This window comes from Lathyrus oleraceus, chromosome 5, assembly GCF_024323335.1.
Source record: "Lathyrus oleraceus cultivar Zhongwan6 chromosome 5, CAAS_Psat_ZW6_1.0, whole genome shotgun sequence".
Classification (NCBI taxonomy): domain Eukaryota; kingdom Viridiplantae; phylum Streptophyta; class Magnoliopsida; order Fabales; family Fabaceae; genus Lathyrus; species Lathyrus oleraceus.
This window is the reverse complement of record NC_066583.1, coordinates 249,049,948-249,066,809: the sequence shown is the minus strand read 5'-3', so window position 1 is coordinate 249,066,809 and position 16,862 is coordinate 249,049,948. Positions and strand designations below refer to the sequence as shown.

General features: G+C 32.9%; 1 protein-coding gene and 1 long non-coding RNA gene across 3 annotated transcripts; both read right to left on the bottom strand.

Moving 5' to 3' along the window:
* Positions 1-5,470: 5,470 nt before the first annotated feature.
* On the bottom strand, positions 5,471-6,403 carry LOC127083546 (uncharacterized). Its single transcript, XR_007788462.1, has 2 exons — positions 6,207-6,403; positions 5,471-5,947 (listed from the first exon to the last, which is right to left on the bottom strand). It is a non-coding gene; the product is annotated as an uncharacterized LOC127083546 (long non-coding RNA).
* Positions 6,404-7,068: 665 nt separating this feature from the next.
* On the bottom strand, positions 7,069-10,800 carry LOC127083545 (superoxide dismutase [Fe] 3, chloroplastic). 2 transcript variants are annotated; one of them, XM_051023855.1, is made up of 9 exons: positions 10,639-10,800; positions 10,071-10,173; positions 9,265-9,342; positions 8,712-8,903; positions 8,353-8,524; positions 7,877-7,950; positions 7,770-7,796; positions 7,623-7,646; positions 7,069-7,542 (listed from the first exon to the last, which is right to left on the bottom strand). In XM_051023855.1, exons 2-9 carry the CDS (start codon positions 10,164-10,166, stop codon positions 7,417-7,419), a joined length of 789 nt encoding a protein of 262 aa, XP_050879812.1. In that variant the 5' UTR covers positions 10,167-10,173; positions 10,639-10,800; the 3' UTR covers positions 7,069-7,416. The 2 variants fall into 2 exon arrangements, with proteins under 2 accessions (XP_050879812.1, XP_050879811.1); XM_051023854.1 differs by having other exon boundaries at positions 10,071-10,180; positions 10,639-10,791.
* Positions 10,801-16,862: the final 6,062 nt, after the last annotated feature.

Genomic DNA, 16,862 nt, shown 5'->3' with positions numbered 1-16,862 from the left:
TTGGTCTCAACATTGACGAAGCTTGCTTTGAATCTTAACTCTGTTTGATGCGGTCCCAACATTAAGGTTAGTCCCACATGTGCTATCATGTGTTATGCTTGGCTGTATTATGATTTGTTTATGTTCTGGAAATTTTTTGTTTGTTATGTGCCCCACTTGCTTTGTAATCCATGCATGTTTGTTTTGTTTTGTTGACTATAAACATCTAGGATTTTGTCTTTGACTATGAATGTAATGTCCCATTTACCCTCTTTTATATTTGTAATGTACATGATATAGGGTTATTTAAGGTGGTACTTTACACCAAAGGTTCATTTGTAAAGGATGCAAGGTTAAGATATGATGGTGGAGATGTTTATGCTTTAAGTGGGCAAGACTATGACTTGTGGTCCTTCTTTGAAGCATGTGACTTAATTAAGGGGATGAACCCATCCTTTAACATTGATGATGTGAAATTATGGTATAAGCATTAAAATGGTTGTCTTGAAAAGGATCTAAAATCCTTTGTTAATTATGAGGATACAACAATGTTAGCTTTGTGTGTTGAGAAGAGTAATTGTGATGTTGAGATATATACAAAGCCAATACTATCAAGGGGTGAGAAGAGTTATATGGAGAGGTTAATAGAGAAATAAAAAGGACATGAAAGTGTTGAGAAAAATGAAAGTGTTTAGAACAGTGAATCAATTGAAGACTTTTTGGATGATATACACTTTAAAGACAATGAAGAAGAGATAATGCACGATTTTGATGAAGACATGGATGAAGGGTTAAAAATTAAAGTGGATAATGGTGATCTAGAAGAGAGCTTGTTGATGATGCTGGTACAGGTCAAGAAAAAAAGAAAGTGTTTACTACAACTGAGATGGACAGAGAGCATGTCATAGAAGATGATTACATGAATGATGAACTTGATAGTGGGGCAGATGAAGATAGTTGTGATGGCAGACCTATAGTGATTAGGTTTAATGAATAGGAAACACTTAGAAAGGATTTCATATTTAATGTGGGAATTGAATTTTCATCTTTGAAGCAATTTAAGAAGGTTGTACTGGAACAAGATGTGTTGAATAGTAGGGAGGTAAGGTTTTCCAAAAATGATGGAATAGGTGTAGGGTTATTTGTAAGGACAAACAACACTGTGACTACACTGTGATCTGCAATAGAGTTTTGAGAACTACTTCATTTAAGATCAAAACTCTATTTCAGAAACACAAATGTGGAAGAAAGTTCTTAAATAAGAATGCTAATGTTGATTGGGTTTCTAGAGTGATTGTAGACAAGTTGAAGAACAATTCAAGTATGAAATTAAATGAAGTTGTAGCAGATGTAAGAATGAGAATGAAACTAGGGATTCTTGGAGTTGGTTTGTTAACTTACTTCTTGATGATATTGGTTGGGATAGTAGGTGGTGTTTCATATCTGATCAGCAAAAGGTATGTGTAACGCTCCATTTTTTATTATTTATAATGTTAGTTCTAGTTGACATATGTGGTTAGTATGTGTAATGTTGTGTTATTATGTGTACATGGACTAGTGCAGGTATTTGAGGAAGAATATCCTGAGTTTGAGTATGTACACAAATGTTATCATATGACCACTTATATAACATGTTACAATGAAGTTATCACTCCCATAAATGGGTAAAACAAATGTCCAAAGACTGCTGATCCTGAAATCTTGCCACCAAGTTTCAAGAGAGATCTAGGGAGACCAAAGAAACTCTGTAGAAGAGATACATATGAGGCATCCCAACTAGATAGCAAAGTACAAACATAAGCTATAAGTGCAAGACATGCTTAGAATATGGTAATAATACAAGAACATGTAATAAAAATAAACAGCTTGTAGTTGTTCCTGGTGAATTGCCAAGAAATTTTGAAACACCCATTTAAGGAAGCCAAACTCCAACTGTGGAGACATGACCAAAGAAGAGGGTTAGTAACACTTGTTCTTGACACAATTCAATTTTTACTTTCATTTATTATTGGCAATGATTTGTTTTAAATTGTATTGGTTGTAGGGTCTCCAAAAGGGAATACCAAAAACGGAAGGCTCAAGTAAAAAGACAAAGACTCATGCTTCTGCTCCTGTACAACATGCTCAACCTGAGGTGACTCTTTCTCAACATGAGGTGGCTTCTGCAACATAGTTTTCTGTAAGTTCTATTGAGGCAATGAAAATGTATTGTGGGATAGATCCTGATGAATTGGCAGCATTGTTGAATTATGATGACATACTAGACATTGAACCACATAAGGTTGATACTAGTCCTGCAAAACCACATATTCCTGTCAAAAAACCTGTTAATGTTAACCCAACTAAGCCTATTGTTAGAACTTTCATTGATGCAAAACCAAAAGTGCCTAAGCATGATGTCAAACATCTTTTCTCCTAATGCAAAAGAAGTGTTGACAATGTCACACAACTTAATGTTGAAGTCTGAGATGAATTCATCTTCCATCATTCTCATATTTTCAAACTTTATTATGAGGAACTGCAACCTTGACATACGAACTTTGGATCTTCCTTCATGTGCAATTTTGAGAATCTCTCATGCCTTTTTGGCTTCACTACATGTGTTGATTAATCTAAACATATTCTTGTTCACGCCATAAAAAAACATTTAGAGATTTGGAGTTTCCATGAGCTTTATCATCTCTATCATTAGTCCAATCAGCTCCAGTCTTTAAGATTGATTTTACATCTTAAGAGGTAGTCACAAAGTGTTTCCAACCTTATATAACAACCTTCCATGTTTTATTGTCCATGGATTTAAGGAAAACAACCATCTTAGCCTTCCAATAATCATAGTTGGTGTCATCCCAGACAAGAGGTCTATTGACTGATCCTCCTTCCTTAGTATTGTCCATTTGAACATAAAATACTCTCCTTGGAGCTCACCCAAACAAAATAGTGTGCTTTCTCTGATGCCAATTGAAATTTTTATTCTTCATAGGACAGATGTTGGACACAATTTCTGAGACAACTTGCACAATAGTTTAAGTCATATTGGCATATACTAAGGAATTAAAAGCAGAAAGCAATAAAGAACACAAGAGAAGTGTTCACCCAATTCAATGCAACATCATCCACATCTATGGGGCTTCCAACCCAAAAAAGGAAATTCACTCTCAATAGTATTAGTATAATTAGTCTTAGATGAACAAACCATGTTCAATGCCTACTTCCTAATACCATCTGTGTATTTCTATTTAGTAACCCCCCTAAATATGAGAGTCACTCTCACTTTATTTCAATCACTATCCTAGTGATAAATGCTTTCAATAGTTTAAAGATGTCGAATTATAACTCAGATAACAATCAACCTCTATGCCTTGAATATTCAATTTAGACTTCTTTAGAGGTTTACAATAAACAAAAAGAATACAAAGATTAAAGGACTAAAATCCTAGCACACTAGAACTTCAATACTTATGTGTCTTCAAAGGTATGAATGAGTCTCCTTAAATGGAAATCTATCTTCTGGGTTTTTCTCCAATGGACATTAGATAGAGAACAACCAAATTTGATTTAGATTTGATTTACTTTAAAAGCATCCACAAAAATATTTTATTTAATTTGATATTCATTTTAATTTAAATCTTCATTTAATTGGCAATCTTATTAAATCTTTTTAGCAAATCTTACAAAATAACATATTGCTAAAAAATACAACAATAAATCTTCTTTGGATCAAACAAAATTTCACTCGGAATAACTCACAAACCTTGGCATGTAGCCTCAGGCCAGATGCTGCACATATGTTGGAACATCTTGTCCCACATGTTGCATTTTCGCCAAAATATATCTTGTACTACCCATGTTGTTTTACCTAATGCGGCCAATCAAAAGGAACAATAAATTTTGTTCAAGCTTTGACTATAATTTTTATTTTATGCAATAGTTTAATATTTTAAATGATTCAATTAAAATGAAAAGTCGTCAAAATGATCCCTTTTATGGAGATTACTTATAAGAAATGTTAAATGATTTTTCTATTTTATGTGTATGCATATCCATGCCAGTATCAATTGACTCAAAGGATAGTTGGTGTTTGACCGAATTTCATACATACATCTGATGGTAAATATGTGACGATTATAAGATGTCACATGTTAATAATAAACCAATCTAAAGAGGGATTTATTATTTGACATGTTTTATTATCAATGTTTGACCATTAGAACAAGATTACCAACAACATATAATATTAGTGTTCGAAGACTCGATATTGATGGTGCATTAGGTATCTTGAGATGGGCTATGCCATTATTTGAACAATATTGATGATTCAGATTTTCTTTTGTGTGAGTATATTTTAAAAATGTTTACGGGTCATTTTCAATTTTTCTTTTAGCGCACTTGCCTTTATGGACCATATACATCTACTAGAGACGAATAGTTTATGGGACAACACCTACCACTAAGACTTATTACGTCAAGTCTAGTTTTCGAGATCGGTGGTTCCAACTAATATCTCTACTTACAGACTACATATACGACTACATATACAGCTAGACATACCTCTATCCACCACGTGAACCAATGGGTACTCGAGGTAAACCAACCTCATGTTAGGCAAAGGTACTAACATATTATCCATTTAGGTCCTTTTATACCAACAAGAAACGAATGATTTTCGGGGAGACACCTATCAATTGACAATTTCTACATCAAGTCCATTTTACAGAATAGATTACTACCAATCGATTCTTCTCAATTATAGGATATACATACAGAACTTAACTTAGATAAATGAGATTGAGGTATAATCACCTTCTAATACAGGAAGAACATCCACCAACTAATGCTTACTACATCAACCTTAGCTTACGGGTTAGATAACGTCCCACCTCATATTATGTGAGAACGCTAACATATTAGTCTAATACAGGACGTCATCCACCAGCTAACACTTACTACGTCAAGTCTACTTTACGTGGTGACTACATGACATCATCCACTAACTAACACTTATTACGTCAAGTCTAGTTTATGCGGTGACTCTAACTACTCCCTCTGTTTATGAACCACACTTACGGACTAGGCATATTACTAGCCAGTCTTTCGCACATGGCTTCGCAACATCTCATTCTAGGCCAAAATCATGACATACGTACCCCTCATGATAGCGGATACTCAATATTTCTCAATATTTCCAAGACCAATACTCATGGAGTTCCCAGGTTTCCTCACCTTGTTCGTTTCATTTTATTCAAACATTGAACAAGTACAATCAATCCATATAAGTTCTTCTTGCTCTTGCACTGAGTAATTAACCATAAGGAGATTTTCATACTGTTACAATTCCTTTAACATTAGAACGTAATACACATTGTTATTACAGTTTTGCTATATAGAAACATTTTACACGTGCTATTACGATTTCTTTTACTTTGAAACATATCACTCAAACTATTACAATTTCATTATCTATTAAACATACATATTATTCAAGATTCCTCACTAGATTAAAATTATTTACCAACTTACACAACTTACATGCTATTACAATTTCGGTACGACAAAACAAATACACATGCCATTACGGTTTTGCTTACCTCGAAACATAGCACACATGCTATTACGGCTTTGTTAACATTAAAGCATATCATTCGTGCTATTGCAAATTTGTTAACATTTATTGAAGCATAACATATAAACATGTAAGCATGGAAAATAATGGTCAATTCACAAGTAGCAAACTTGCATACACTCATTATGTTACTTAATTATATGACAACTCTTTGAATTAGCTTTTCATCGCATCCAACCACGTCTCAGTCGAAATTATGTAGCTCAGGTTATGCCAGTTTTTCCTCAAACCTTGACTCGAGGCATAATGGATGACAAGCTGGCCTTCATGAAGATGATGACCGTCATTCTGGCCTGGGAACATTCCGGGTTAGCCGTCATCAATGGTGGCGGGCGTCATGGGCCTAGGCTAAAAAAAACCTAAAATTCTGAGCAAAACATCATTTTTCATGGTTTTCCAACCCATAATCCAATCTAACATTCATACACACATTTTTGGCAAGTTAAATAGCAAATCACACACCAACATGTTCAAACACACAAGTTAATCATGCATTCAAATAGAACAAGCATCAAGATGAAATTAACTACCCAATCCCCAACATGCAAGTACCTAATTTGGATTTACCCAAATTAAAGCTTAAGAGACCCTGCCTTATGATCAAAACCTGAATTTGTATAGCAAGAGATGAAGAGGATCATGGAGGCTTGATGATTCACTCCAATTGCCAAGAATCCTACACATGCAATAAGCCTCCCTTCAAGAATTTCCTCTTCTCTTTGATTATAAATTCTGAACTTGAAAAATGATGAGAAGGTGATGATCAACTTTTGAAATAATTTTAAAACTAAATGATTTTTTGAAATTTTGATATCTAAAAAAAGTTTTAATAAAATGATAAAATATCTAAACTAATATTTTAAAACTAATTGTTCAAACAATATATTCATTTGAACCATTTATGAAAAATTTATTTGTAAATTTTTTTTATACAAAAATATATAACATTATCAAAATTATTTAAAAAATACTAAAACAAACCCCTTAATTCAACCGATTCAACTAGAGTTGAAGGAACTAATAATAAATTAAAGAATAAAAAGATTTAAAAAAATATATTCTTTAAAAGATGCATAAAATAAAAACTTAAAAACTGGTTGAACCAATCATAATTCAGCCCAACTCAATTTGGATAGACCAAACTGTGGTTTAACTAAGATCCAACCGATAGAATAGTTGGATTTTAGAATATCGACCATATCTTAATAAGTCTCAAATTATAAGACGTTTTTCGCAAATTAAGAAATATAATGATAGTTCATAGTTGTACGGAAAAGATAAATTATGCATACAATATTATCCTTCATTTATTATAGATAAAAAAGAGATTTAAAGCAATTTAAGAAGAAACAGTAATAAATGATAGAGGATGTGTTGAAAAAAAAATCATTAATGTTGCATTAAAATTATAAAACGACTTGTAATTTGGAACAAATATTTTTGAAAAAATGACATAAAAACACAGGAAGTATATAACTAATAATTCAACTAATGCTTTCGTACAATGTGACTATAATAAGTCAAACATCATGCACTTTTTTCTATCTCTTATACATTGAAAAATCCTTGTCTCCTACTCTAAGTTCACTAGATCCCTCCATAGTACAGATTTTCCTCAGTCCTACAGTAACACAGCAAAAATAGATAACCAGAAAGAAGCACACGAGGCATAATGAATGTTTTACTTAAATAATGAGATATCCACTTTTTCATTTCTGGCTATATGACCAAACTCTACCATAAGTGAAACCTTTGAATTCTTTATCTGCTTCGCTTAAGATGCCATAACATTCCAAGTACTGTAATCCTTCAGCATTTCATGCAACAGGAATTTTAGGTTCTCCCAAATTCACAAAAGCCTCTCCCCATGTCAAGCGTTCCGTTGCAGCATTCCAAGACACAAGGTGGTTCAGAAATACATTCACATACTCTGCTCTGTCATTCTGTCCAAAAGTTGCACGGCACGAGGACTGTTAAGTTAATGTTTATGGGAAGTAAGTGACAATATATGATGGTTACATACCTTGTAATCCAGATAGTATGCATGCTGCAGTGAAGTGAAAAGCTTGTCAGTGATGACTAACATAAAGCTTGTTGCTATGTAATTATAATGTGCATCCACATGTTTTTTTTAGTTGTAGGGAAGAGAGAGAAAGAGAGCTAATCATACCTCCCATAAATCCAAATTGATAATTGGCTGCATGAGAAAAGATTATTAGCTCCATTTCCAATATTAAAACAGACATATTTTATAAATGAAAGGGAGAAATAACTTACTATGTCACCCCACACAATTGGGCAAATGGCGTTTGAAGTTTTAACAATGGCTAGTTGTTTCTCTTCTCTCTTCACTAAAACACCCATCGAATATTTGCAACAATCAATTATCCGCAATATGAAAGCAAAATGTCGAACCATAAGGTTTCGTTTAAGATAGTACACTTCAACAACGGAACAGTCTAAGAATGCAATTGTTCTAGAACTAAACCAGCTAGTGACAAGAATAGTTATTACAGCCTCAAACATAAAGTATTCAAATATTCTCAATGAGATAAAAGAAACGAGAATTTAACAATGCAGGAAAAAAAAAACTAAGTGCTTATTTTTAAATCTTAGATTTATTTTAAATATATGTTTGTTATAAGAGAAATCCAATGATTTCATGGCATTAAGAAGATAATATGAGATTTGAATAACTTATGCATTACTTTAGCAAGACAGGAGAAGGGGGAATCAATTTGGAAAGGACTTACAAACTAGCCAAACCCATCCAGAACCAAACAATGTGAGTGCAGCTTCTGTAAACTTTTCTTTGAAATTCGTAAATGATCCAAAATCCTTTTCGATCTGTTGAAGGAGACCTAGTATGGGCATATCACCCCCTCCCGGTTGCATGGATTCCCAGAAGAAGTCATGATTCCAAACCTGTGTGGAAATAATTAGGTATAACAATTCACATAGACATCATTTGAATATAAAAACACAAAGCAGCCACAATTGTAATTTTGTGATTATTGAATATCATATAGGCCGCCTTTGAGGGCGTGCAAGGCGGGCTACAGATTCATGATCGACTTTAAAAGACCAAAGCAGCTATCAATTTAATTATTACCTCAGCTGCATTGTTGAATTCAGCTGAGGGATTCCCATTGTTGTATGTCACTTTGACTAGTTCATCCAAGGTGTAACCATAAAGTATATCATCCTTTCCCAGCTGTTTGTTCAAACCTTCAATGAAATTCCGATGATGCTCTCCCCAGTGTATGTCAATTGTCTTCTTACTCATGTATGGCTCTAATGCATCCTATGAATATTGAAGCAACAAATGAAGTTAGAATTATGATATGAAGCTAAGTAAAAATTTTGAGTTAGTTAAAGGTTGGACTTAATTGTATGTTTCATCACGAATATTACCTTCTATGTCATTCCATTGTCAGTCACTACTGTTCTCTCAATTCTAGTTTCTTTCTTGGTCATTATAATTGTAAAAAATTGGAATGACTATGTAACTATCTCAAATAAAGCTAAATATGACAACGCAACCTATGTCTGCAATGATTTCTTAGATAAGCATAGTGCAGCACTCAACTAATCCAAATATATAGGTTAAAATAGTATATCTCCAAACAAAAACATGGATTCAGCTAACTATATGGTTCGCTTACATGTTCATAAGGAGGGGTCTTCAAGCCATAATATGCAGTAATTTTTGAAGATCTGGACAAGGCACCAAACCTCTTTTTCTGCATAAATACAATTGAGGAAGCAACATACCAGCACAAATCAGATTTTTTGCGACTTTCCATACAGAATAAAATTCAGAAACTCATTTTTTTGAAGAATCAGAAACTAAATAAAATAAAATTCATCTAAAACAAGCACTCCGTGGCACTAACTGAAATTCATCAAGCTACCCCGAGTTCTATAGAAATATAAGTAAGCCCTTAATGACTCTTTACAATTTTCTATTTTAAGACAAACGGAATTGGAACACACACATAGTTATAAATAAACAAACAACACAACAGAGGAAAACTATTTTGAACTCAATGTATATTACTAGTCTATTAGCCATTTGCTTCTCTTGTAGGATTAAAGCTCGTATTTTTTTATTTATTATATTTGTGAACTTCAATACTAAAAACCCACACATTGGTCAATAGAAATATTGCTATTCTAGGTCTTCACTTTGTATCTTAATTTTGTTTCCATTTCTAAGAAATACAAATAACAGTTCAAACATTTTCTTGCAGAAGATCCGGATCACTTAATGCAACAATACATCACCACTCCTACATGAAAAAATAAACATTTTTACATTTATCAAGGTCAATAGAAACACATATATTGCCCCTGAACATTGGACGAACATGTTTGTTCGAAATGTCATCAGAAAAAAAGAGAAAAATTTACACTAATTTAAAAAGGAAATTAATCAGCAAGAAAATGAATATGAATCCAAGTAATTTACCCTGTGAAGAAGCTTCGGAATCTTGAATTTTGTAGATAAGTCTGCTGAAATGAGATGAGAGCTAGTAGGAATTGGGTTGAAGTAACAGGAAGCCATTGCAACTCTATTCCCTAGCATTTACATAAGAACATTAATTCATTATTTAGCATTCCAATGTACTACTAAAAGACAGCCATTATAACCTAAACCTTAGATTTACCGAAACGGATACAATTTTGTAAAATTTAGAAGAAAACTTTAGAAGATTGCTAAGCTAAGCACAATTTAATAATGTTGAAAAAACTGAAAAAATGTGGAAGATTGCAGCCATCTAGGCATTTAAACAAACAGTTGATATACAATAAGTGGCCAAAATAGAAAGAAACATCATTTGCTGCTTCTACCCTCATCAACTGCATTCTGAACTCGAGTAATTACCAAAAAAGAAGAGGAAAAACAACAACAATAACAGCAAAAGCAAGCAATGCACAGAACATGAAAAACAAAAGGACCCAAGTAGCTAGGGAAATACAAGAAGAAAAACCTTGACATAGTAAATAATGAAAGGGAAAGGGAAAAGGAAAATTACAAGATGATGAGAACGATGCGGTTGAGACGGGTGAAGGTGGAAGATGGTGGTGATGTTTTGTTGCAGCACAACCTTCTCAAACTATTTGCTTTTCGTGTCAGTAAAAGATAATGTAACCAGACCGGACGGGAACCGGGTTCGGTCAACAATAATAGTCCGTTAATGAATGTCTTAGGGACATGATTCAACAATAAATCTTTTACCTAAATAAACTACATTTTCAATTTTATTTTCAAAATAATTCAAATTTCAAAAATATTCTCAATCTATATCACTTTCAAACAAAAAAAATTAAGACGGAGTTATGTCGTCATGCGAATTAGCGATTTCACCTATTTTTTTTAATGGTGGCGTAAATTGGATTGAAGGTTGCATATGGTGTTGTCAACCTAATTGACGTCATTGTACAAACTTTTAATGGTGGCGTTTATTCATTTGACGCCAATGTATATTGTATTTTCCTAATTGACGTCATATTTTTATTTGTTTAGAGTCCTTTGATAGATTTAGAGTCGGAGTTAAAGGTATATGACATTAGAGTTGAGTTCTGATGACTCAGATATATTTTTAGAGTTAGGCGAATTAGTTTAGTTGAGCTACCAATCGCCTTGTGATTAGGTAGGATTGAGTCGTGATGAGTTGAGATTCAAGTGTGACATAAAACAATGTTTATCCGTATGTTTTTGGGGCGGTGATAATTCAAATAGGTGAAATATACGAGTTTTGAATCCGTTTAATGGAGAGAAAAACGCTAAAAATCACAGGTAGGCATAAAATGAGATTGATCATCTTATTTCAGAAATAACTCGAGTTTCGTAAGTCCTTTTGGGATGCCTCCAGTTACGTTAAAATAATAATTTAATAATCTTTCAAACTAAAGAGTTTTATAATTTTATCATGAGTATATAATTTTTAATGCTATTTTGAAATCATACATTTTATTTTAGAGTTATGTAGGAAATATTTGCGATAGGGCTACTGAAATGAATATAACTAAAGTTTTGTAACTCCTTTTGAGGTATGGTTAAGTGCGTTGGAAAGAGGGTTTAATGATATTTTTAATTGAAAAATTTCATAATCTTATCATAAGTATATAAGTTTTGGAGCCATTTTGAAATCAGGCGAAACATTCTGCCCGATGCTGAGTTATGATGAAAAAATTAAGATATGCTGAATTTTAGGTTTAGAGAGGAACCGATGTTGTAGGATTTTGGTCCAGCGTTGTAGGACTTCGGTCCAATGTTGAAGGACTTAGGTCCAGTGTTGTGATTAGTAATTGATAATGAGAGTAGGAGGTTCGAATGGTGATTATTTGCATTTATTTGTAGCATCATACATCATATATATATATATATATATATATATATATATATATATATATATATATATATATATATATATATATATATATATATCAGATAATAGCTTAGGACTTTGGTCCAATGTTGTAGGATTTTAGTCAAATATTGAGGATCCCTCAGTAACATAACTCTGACTTTCAGCTTGTAGGACTTTGGTCCAGGGTTGTAGGATGGTACCGCGTGTGTGTTAGTAGAGGAAATATACATTACATAATGATTTATATGGTGTATATTATGTTGACTGAATATGTTTGATATGTGAACTATCCTTGTTGTTTTGTGCACCGTTATCATATATGAATGTATTCTCATCCCTTTCTTGTTTCAATGTTCCCTACTATTGCATTTGATACATGTGATTTCCATATTGAGGATGATGAGTGATTAGCTATCAGTTATCGAGGATGGCATAGTTGGCCTCTTTGCTAATTTGTTTTGTTTATGTTCGGTGTACCTTTGTCGATTGTTTAGTTTTGTATCCGGTGTCGCTCTGATATTGTAACATCGAGTTGGGTTTTTCTATATTTTTAAGTTGTGTTGAATAAACCTTATTATGTCTTATTACTTTAAGTTATTTGAAAATTAAGTTGTTAATGTAATGTTTTTGAATTTTCGCATTTTGCTGATAAAATGGAAATTGTTAATATGACACCCTGGTTGAAATCTTCATATTTCACGCACTATTTTATAAATCATATTTGGGGGTTTAGGATGTTATATAGTTGGTATCAGAGAAGGTCGGTTCATTCGGCCTAGGTTTTGTTAACTTGTTTGTTCCCTTGTGTACGACATATGCTAAACACTGTCGGCACTCATTTCTCTAACTGTTAGCCAGCAGGAGTGGGATTGAAACAAGTGGAGGAGGATCCGCTGAGCTTAGTGTGACAAAGAGGTTAGAGAACTAGAGGAAAGAGTATTATGGTGAGTTGTTGTCTTTAGGTAATTTTCGAGAGCGAAAATTATTTAAGTGGGGGGAGTTGTAACACCCCGATTTTTTATTATTTTACTTTTAATTGAGTTTTAGGAGTGTTTTGATTTATTTATTTAATTTAATTTAATATATGAGTGTGGGTAGAATAGTTTAAATTAGTGTAGAAGTGAGAAGAAAATAGTTTAATATTAAATTAGAATTTTATTATTTTTTAATAATTTAATTAATAGAGAAATATTGAGAAAATGAGTTTTGGGCATTAAAAAATATTTTTTAACTAAATTAGAGAGGTTGATAGAATTAGTGAGAGTTAAGGGTGTTCGCCGCGAAAAGTACCCGAGCGCATTGCACGCTCGAAATACAACAGAGTCGTCACTGAGTTTTATTTATTCTAAGAGAAAGAGAAAATATCAATAAAACCCAAGGGGAAGAAAAACAGGGTAAGAAAGTCGGTTATGCAAGGGGAAAATGTTAATATCCCTCACATATGTTGTACTCAACGGGAACCATTTTGATTGTTTTTTGCATGTATGAGTGTTACTATCTAAAGGTTACCTGCGATTGATTTTAATTAAGGGGGGAATAATTTATTAACTAATTTGTTCACCAAGGATTCGAACCCTCAAACCTACGTATTCTCATAGTGCAATGAGAAAATCAGAGCTTCGCAATTTATGGTAGAAAACTATGTATTTGTTGGTTATTTTTAAGGAACTGTGTTATAATCATATCCTATAAGTGTTTTGACGTTAGCTTGTTTGATCCTAGTTCGGATGCTTAAAGCTTTTAGTTTGACTACTAAGGAACAAATTATAACAATTCTTTTATGAAAAGAAAATTGTTTTGTTTGAAAAGGTTGTTGCTTGTATTCAATTGAAAAAAGAGTTTGTGAAATGGTGGATGTGTTGTTTGGACCAAGAGTGTGTTGTTTGAACCCATAAAATGGTGTCTGAACTAGGAGCGAGACATTTAACCAATAGATGTTGATTAGCCGATGCAGAGTTATAGGATTTTGCCTAGATCCAGGGATCAAGACCTACAAATAAGGGGTCTGCCTAAGCCTGAGTTTCACAAGGTGGACATGCAAGAGGATAAAGGGTTTTTCTAAGCCTAAGACTCACAAGGAAAACATGCATGAATGAGCTTGCCTAAGCCTGTGTGTCACAAGTCAAGCATGCATGAAATGGTTTGTCTAAGCCTGAGTCTCACAAGACAAACATGCATGAAAAAGGATTTACCTAAGCCTGAGTCTCACAAGGTAAACATAAAAGAAAATGGGGTCCACCTAAGCTTGGGTCTCACAAGGCAGACATGCATGATAATGAAGGTTTGTCTAAGCCTGAGTCTCACAAGGCAAACATGCATGAAAAAGGTTTTAACCATGAAAAGGTGATTAATCCATGAAGGAGGTCATTAACCTAGGGAAGGTGATTAACCTCAAGAGTGTATGGGTATTAAAAGAATATTGTGTTTGGTCTAAAGAGAAATGTGTTGATAATGTGAATTGTTGAAGTGTGATATATGAATGAAAGGTTGAAAGTTGTTTTGATTTGAATTTCACTAAAGTCTATGAATGGATGCGAATACTTTGAATAATTGGGGCTTAAGCCCCGTATTCAAAGATATTCAGAATAAGGATAAGAATAATCCCCCTCATTCTTCTCTATTGCTTAAGGCTTGTGGCATACAATTCACATCGTAATTAAATGGTGTTTTGAAAGAAAAGAAAAAGATTTTTTGTTTGGATGAGGTGAGGCAAGGTGTGCTTGTAGGAGTGAAGCTCAACATGACCAAGTCTTGATGTTCTTCTATCTTCACAGTCTTGAATGTGAAGTCTTGAGATTGACTTGATGAATCAGGTATAGTGCAAGTGCAGATGTTTAATCCAATCAAGTGATCAATAGACTTATGATCACTTGAATGAATAGGGGTCATAAGGGAAACATGCAAATTATCATTGAAAGTCATGCTAAAAGTCCTAAAGCCATTACTCTAATTAATCAAATCAATAAAGGGGATCAAACTATAAATTAAAAAAATAATTAATTAAATTTTTAATTAATTAATTACATGAATCAAAATAAGATTTATCAATTAATAAAAAAAATAATTAACTAATATATTAATTCTATTTCTAGCATTTTCACTAAAATTAATGATTATATATTTCTAATTAAAATTAAGAGTTATTCTAAATTAAGTAAACGAATATAAAAATTCTAAGCTATGCTAATGTATTAATTTTTTAAGTTAAAGTTAATGTTTTAATTCTAACTAAACTAATGTATTATATTTTTTAACTAAATAATTAGTAACTAATATATGTATTTTCTTAACTAAGACTACCGTTTTAATTTCCTAACTAAAGCTACTGTTTTAATTTCTAAACTAAAGCTAAGCTAATGAATTAATTTTTAAACTAAGTAACTAAATGATATATTTATCTAAAGCTACTGATGTATACTAAAGCTAATATATAATTCTAACTAAAGCTACTAACATAGTCTTTTACTAAATAACTAACGTATTATTTTTTACTAAAGAAACTAATGACTATTTATTTTTTAATAAACTAATGGATTAGAAAAGAAATGCTAATGTAATACATTAGCGAGCTCCTTTTTGCCAGCTCCATCGTGATATCCTCAGGACAAAACTCTTCTTTGCATAGAGCTTTTGTGGATTGTCTGCTACAGAGGGAATACATAGTATTCCACCATCCTCTAACAACCTTTGAAGTGCACCACGCATATCTTTGTAATAAAAGCATAACCAAAGAGAGTATTTTCAACATAGATGTTCCATTTTGTTGATGTGTTGATTGCTCAGGAAAAGATACGCTTCAAATGTTTGAATCAAGTTTCTTCTCTTTTTGTCTTGTTTCGGTTCTGTTTAGGGATTCTTTTTCCATTGTTTTGGATTATGAATCAATTCTCTAATGGTTATGATTTTTCAATTAGGTTTGGATTTGGTATTGGCAAGGGTTGCAGTAATGATCCTTGGCGATGTTTCTTGCAGATTATGGTGAATTTGATGAAGGTTGAAATTTGTGACGAAGGAGGTCAAGTTTTGGTATTCATAAGATGCTGAATTTTCTATGATTTATGTTCATGGAGAGGTTTGGATTCTCACGGTAATCGTCCACTCAAGATGAAAAGCAGGGCAAATATATAAAGAAGCATACAAAGAGAAGACAAGCGAGCAATCAAGGATACAAAAAATCAAGCAAGCAAGCAAACATTCATGGAACGCGAAATAAAGCTTGAGGCTTACCGATCGGAGACCCTCTGATGGTTCTTCAACGGCGGTGCAAATACAATACGGTAAGTGATTCTTTGTGTTCCCTTGTTAATTGTTTTGTTTCTTCTTCTTTTGATACGATTCAATTCCTATTCATCTCTTCTTCATCCCCTTTCTTTTCTTCCATTCATTTTCTAGTTGTTGTTGATTCTTTTGATGCTTGAATCATGAAAAATTATGATGTGAAGTATGATGAAGGTTTATGCTCAAGTTGATTGAAGTTTCAATGAGAAGCTTCAACAACCATGGATTTGAGCTCTAGTGAGGGAAGATTGGAAAATGGAGAGTGAAAACTTGAGGAAAAAATGAAGAAATGGTAGAATCAAGTGGAATCCAAAAGTGAAAAAAATCAAATCCTCTAATGAGTGAGTGATGAGTGATTATATAGAGATGGGTGAGAGATGATTTGAGGTTGAGAATGGGTTAGAAGTTTATTGGGGATGCTTTGGGCATTTTGGGCAATTGCCCAAAATGATTAGAAGTTAGTTTGTGGAAGTTTAAGGTAGTTGGGATGGTTAAAACATGAATGTGTGTGACTTTACATGTATGTGCATATGCTGAATTTTTAATGAATGTGAGAGAAATTGAATGAATTTACATGACATCACTTGAATACATGTTTGGGTATTTAT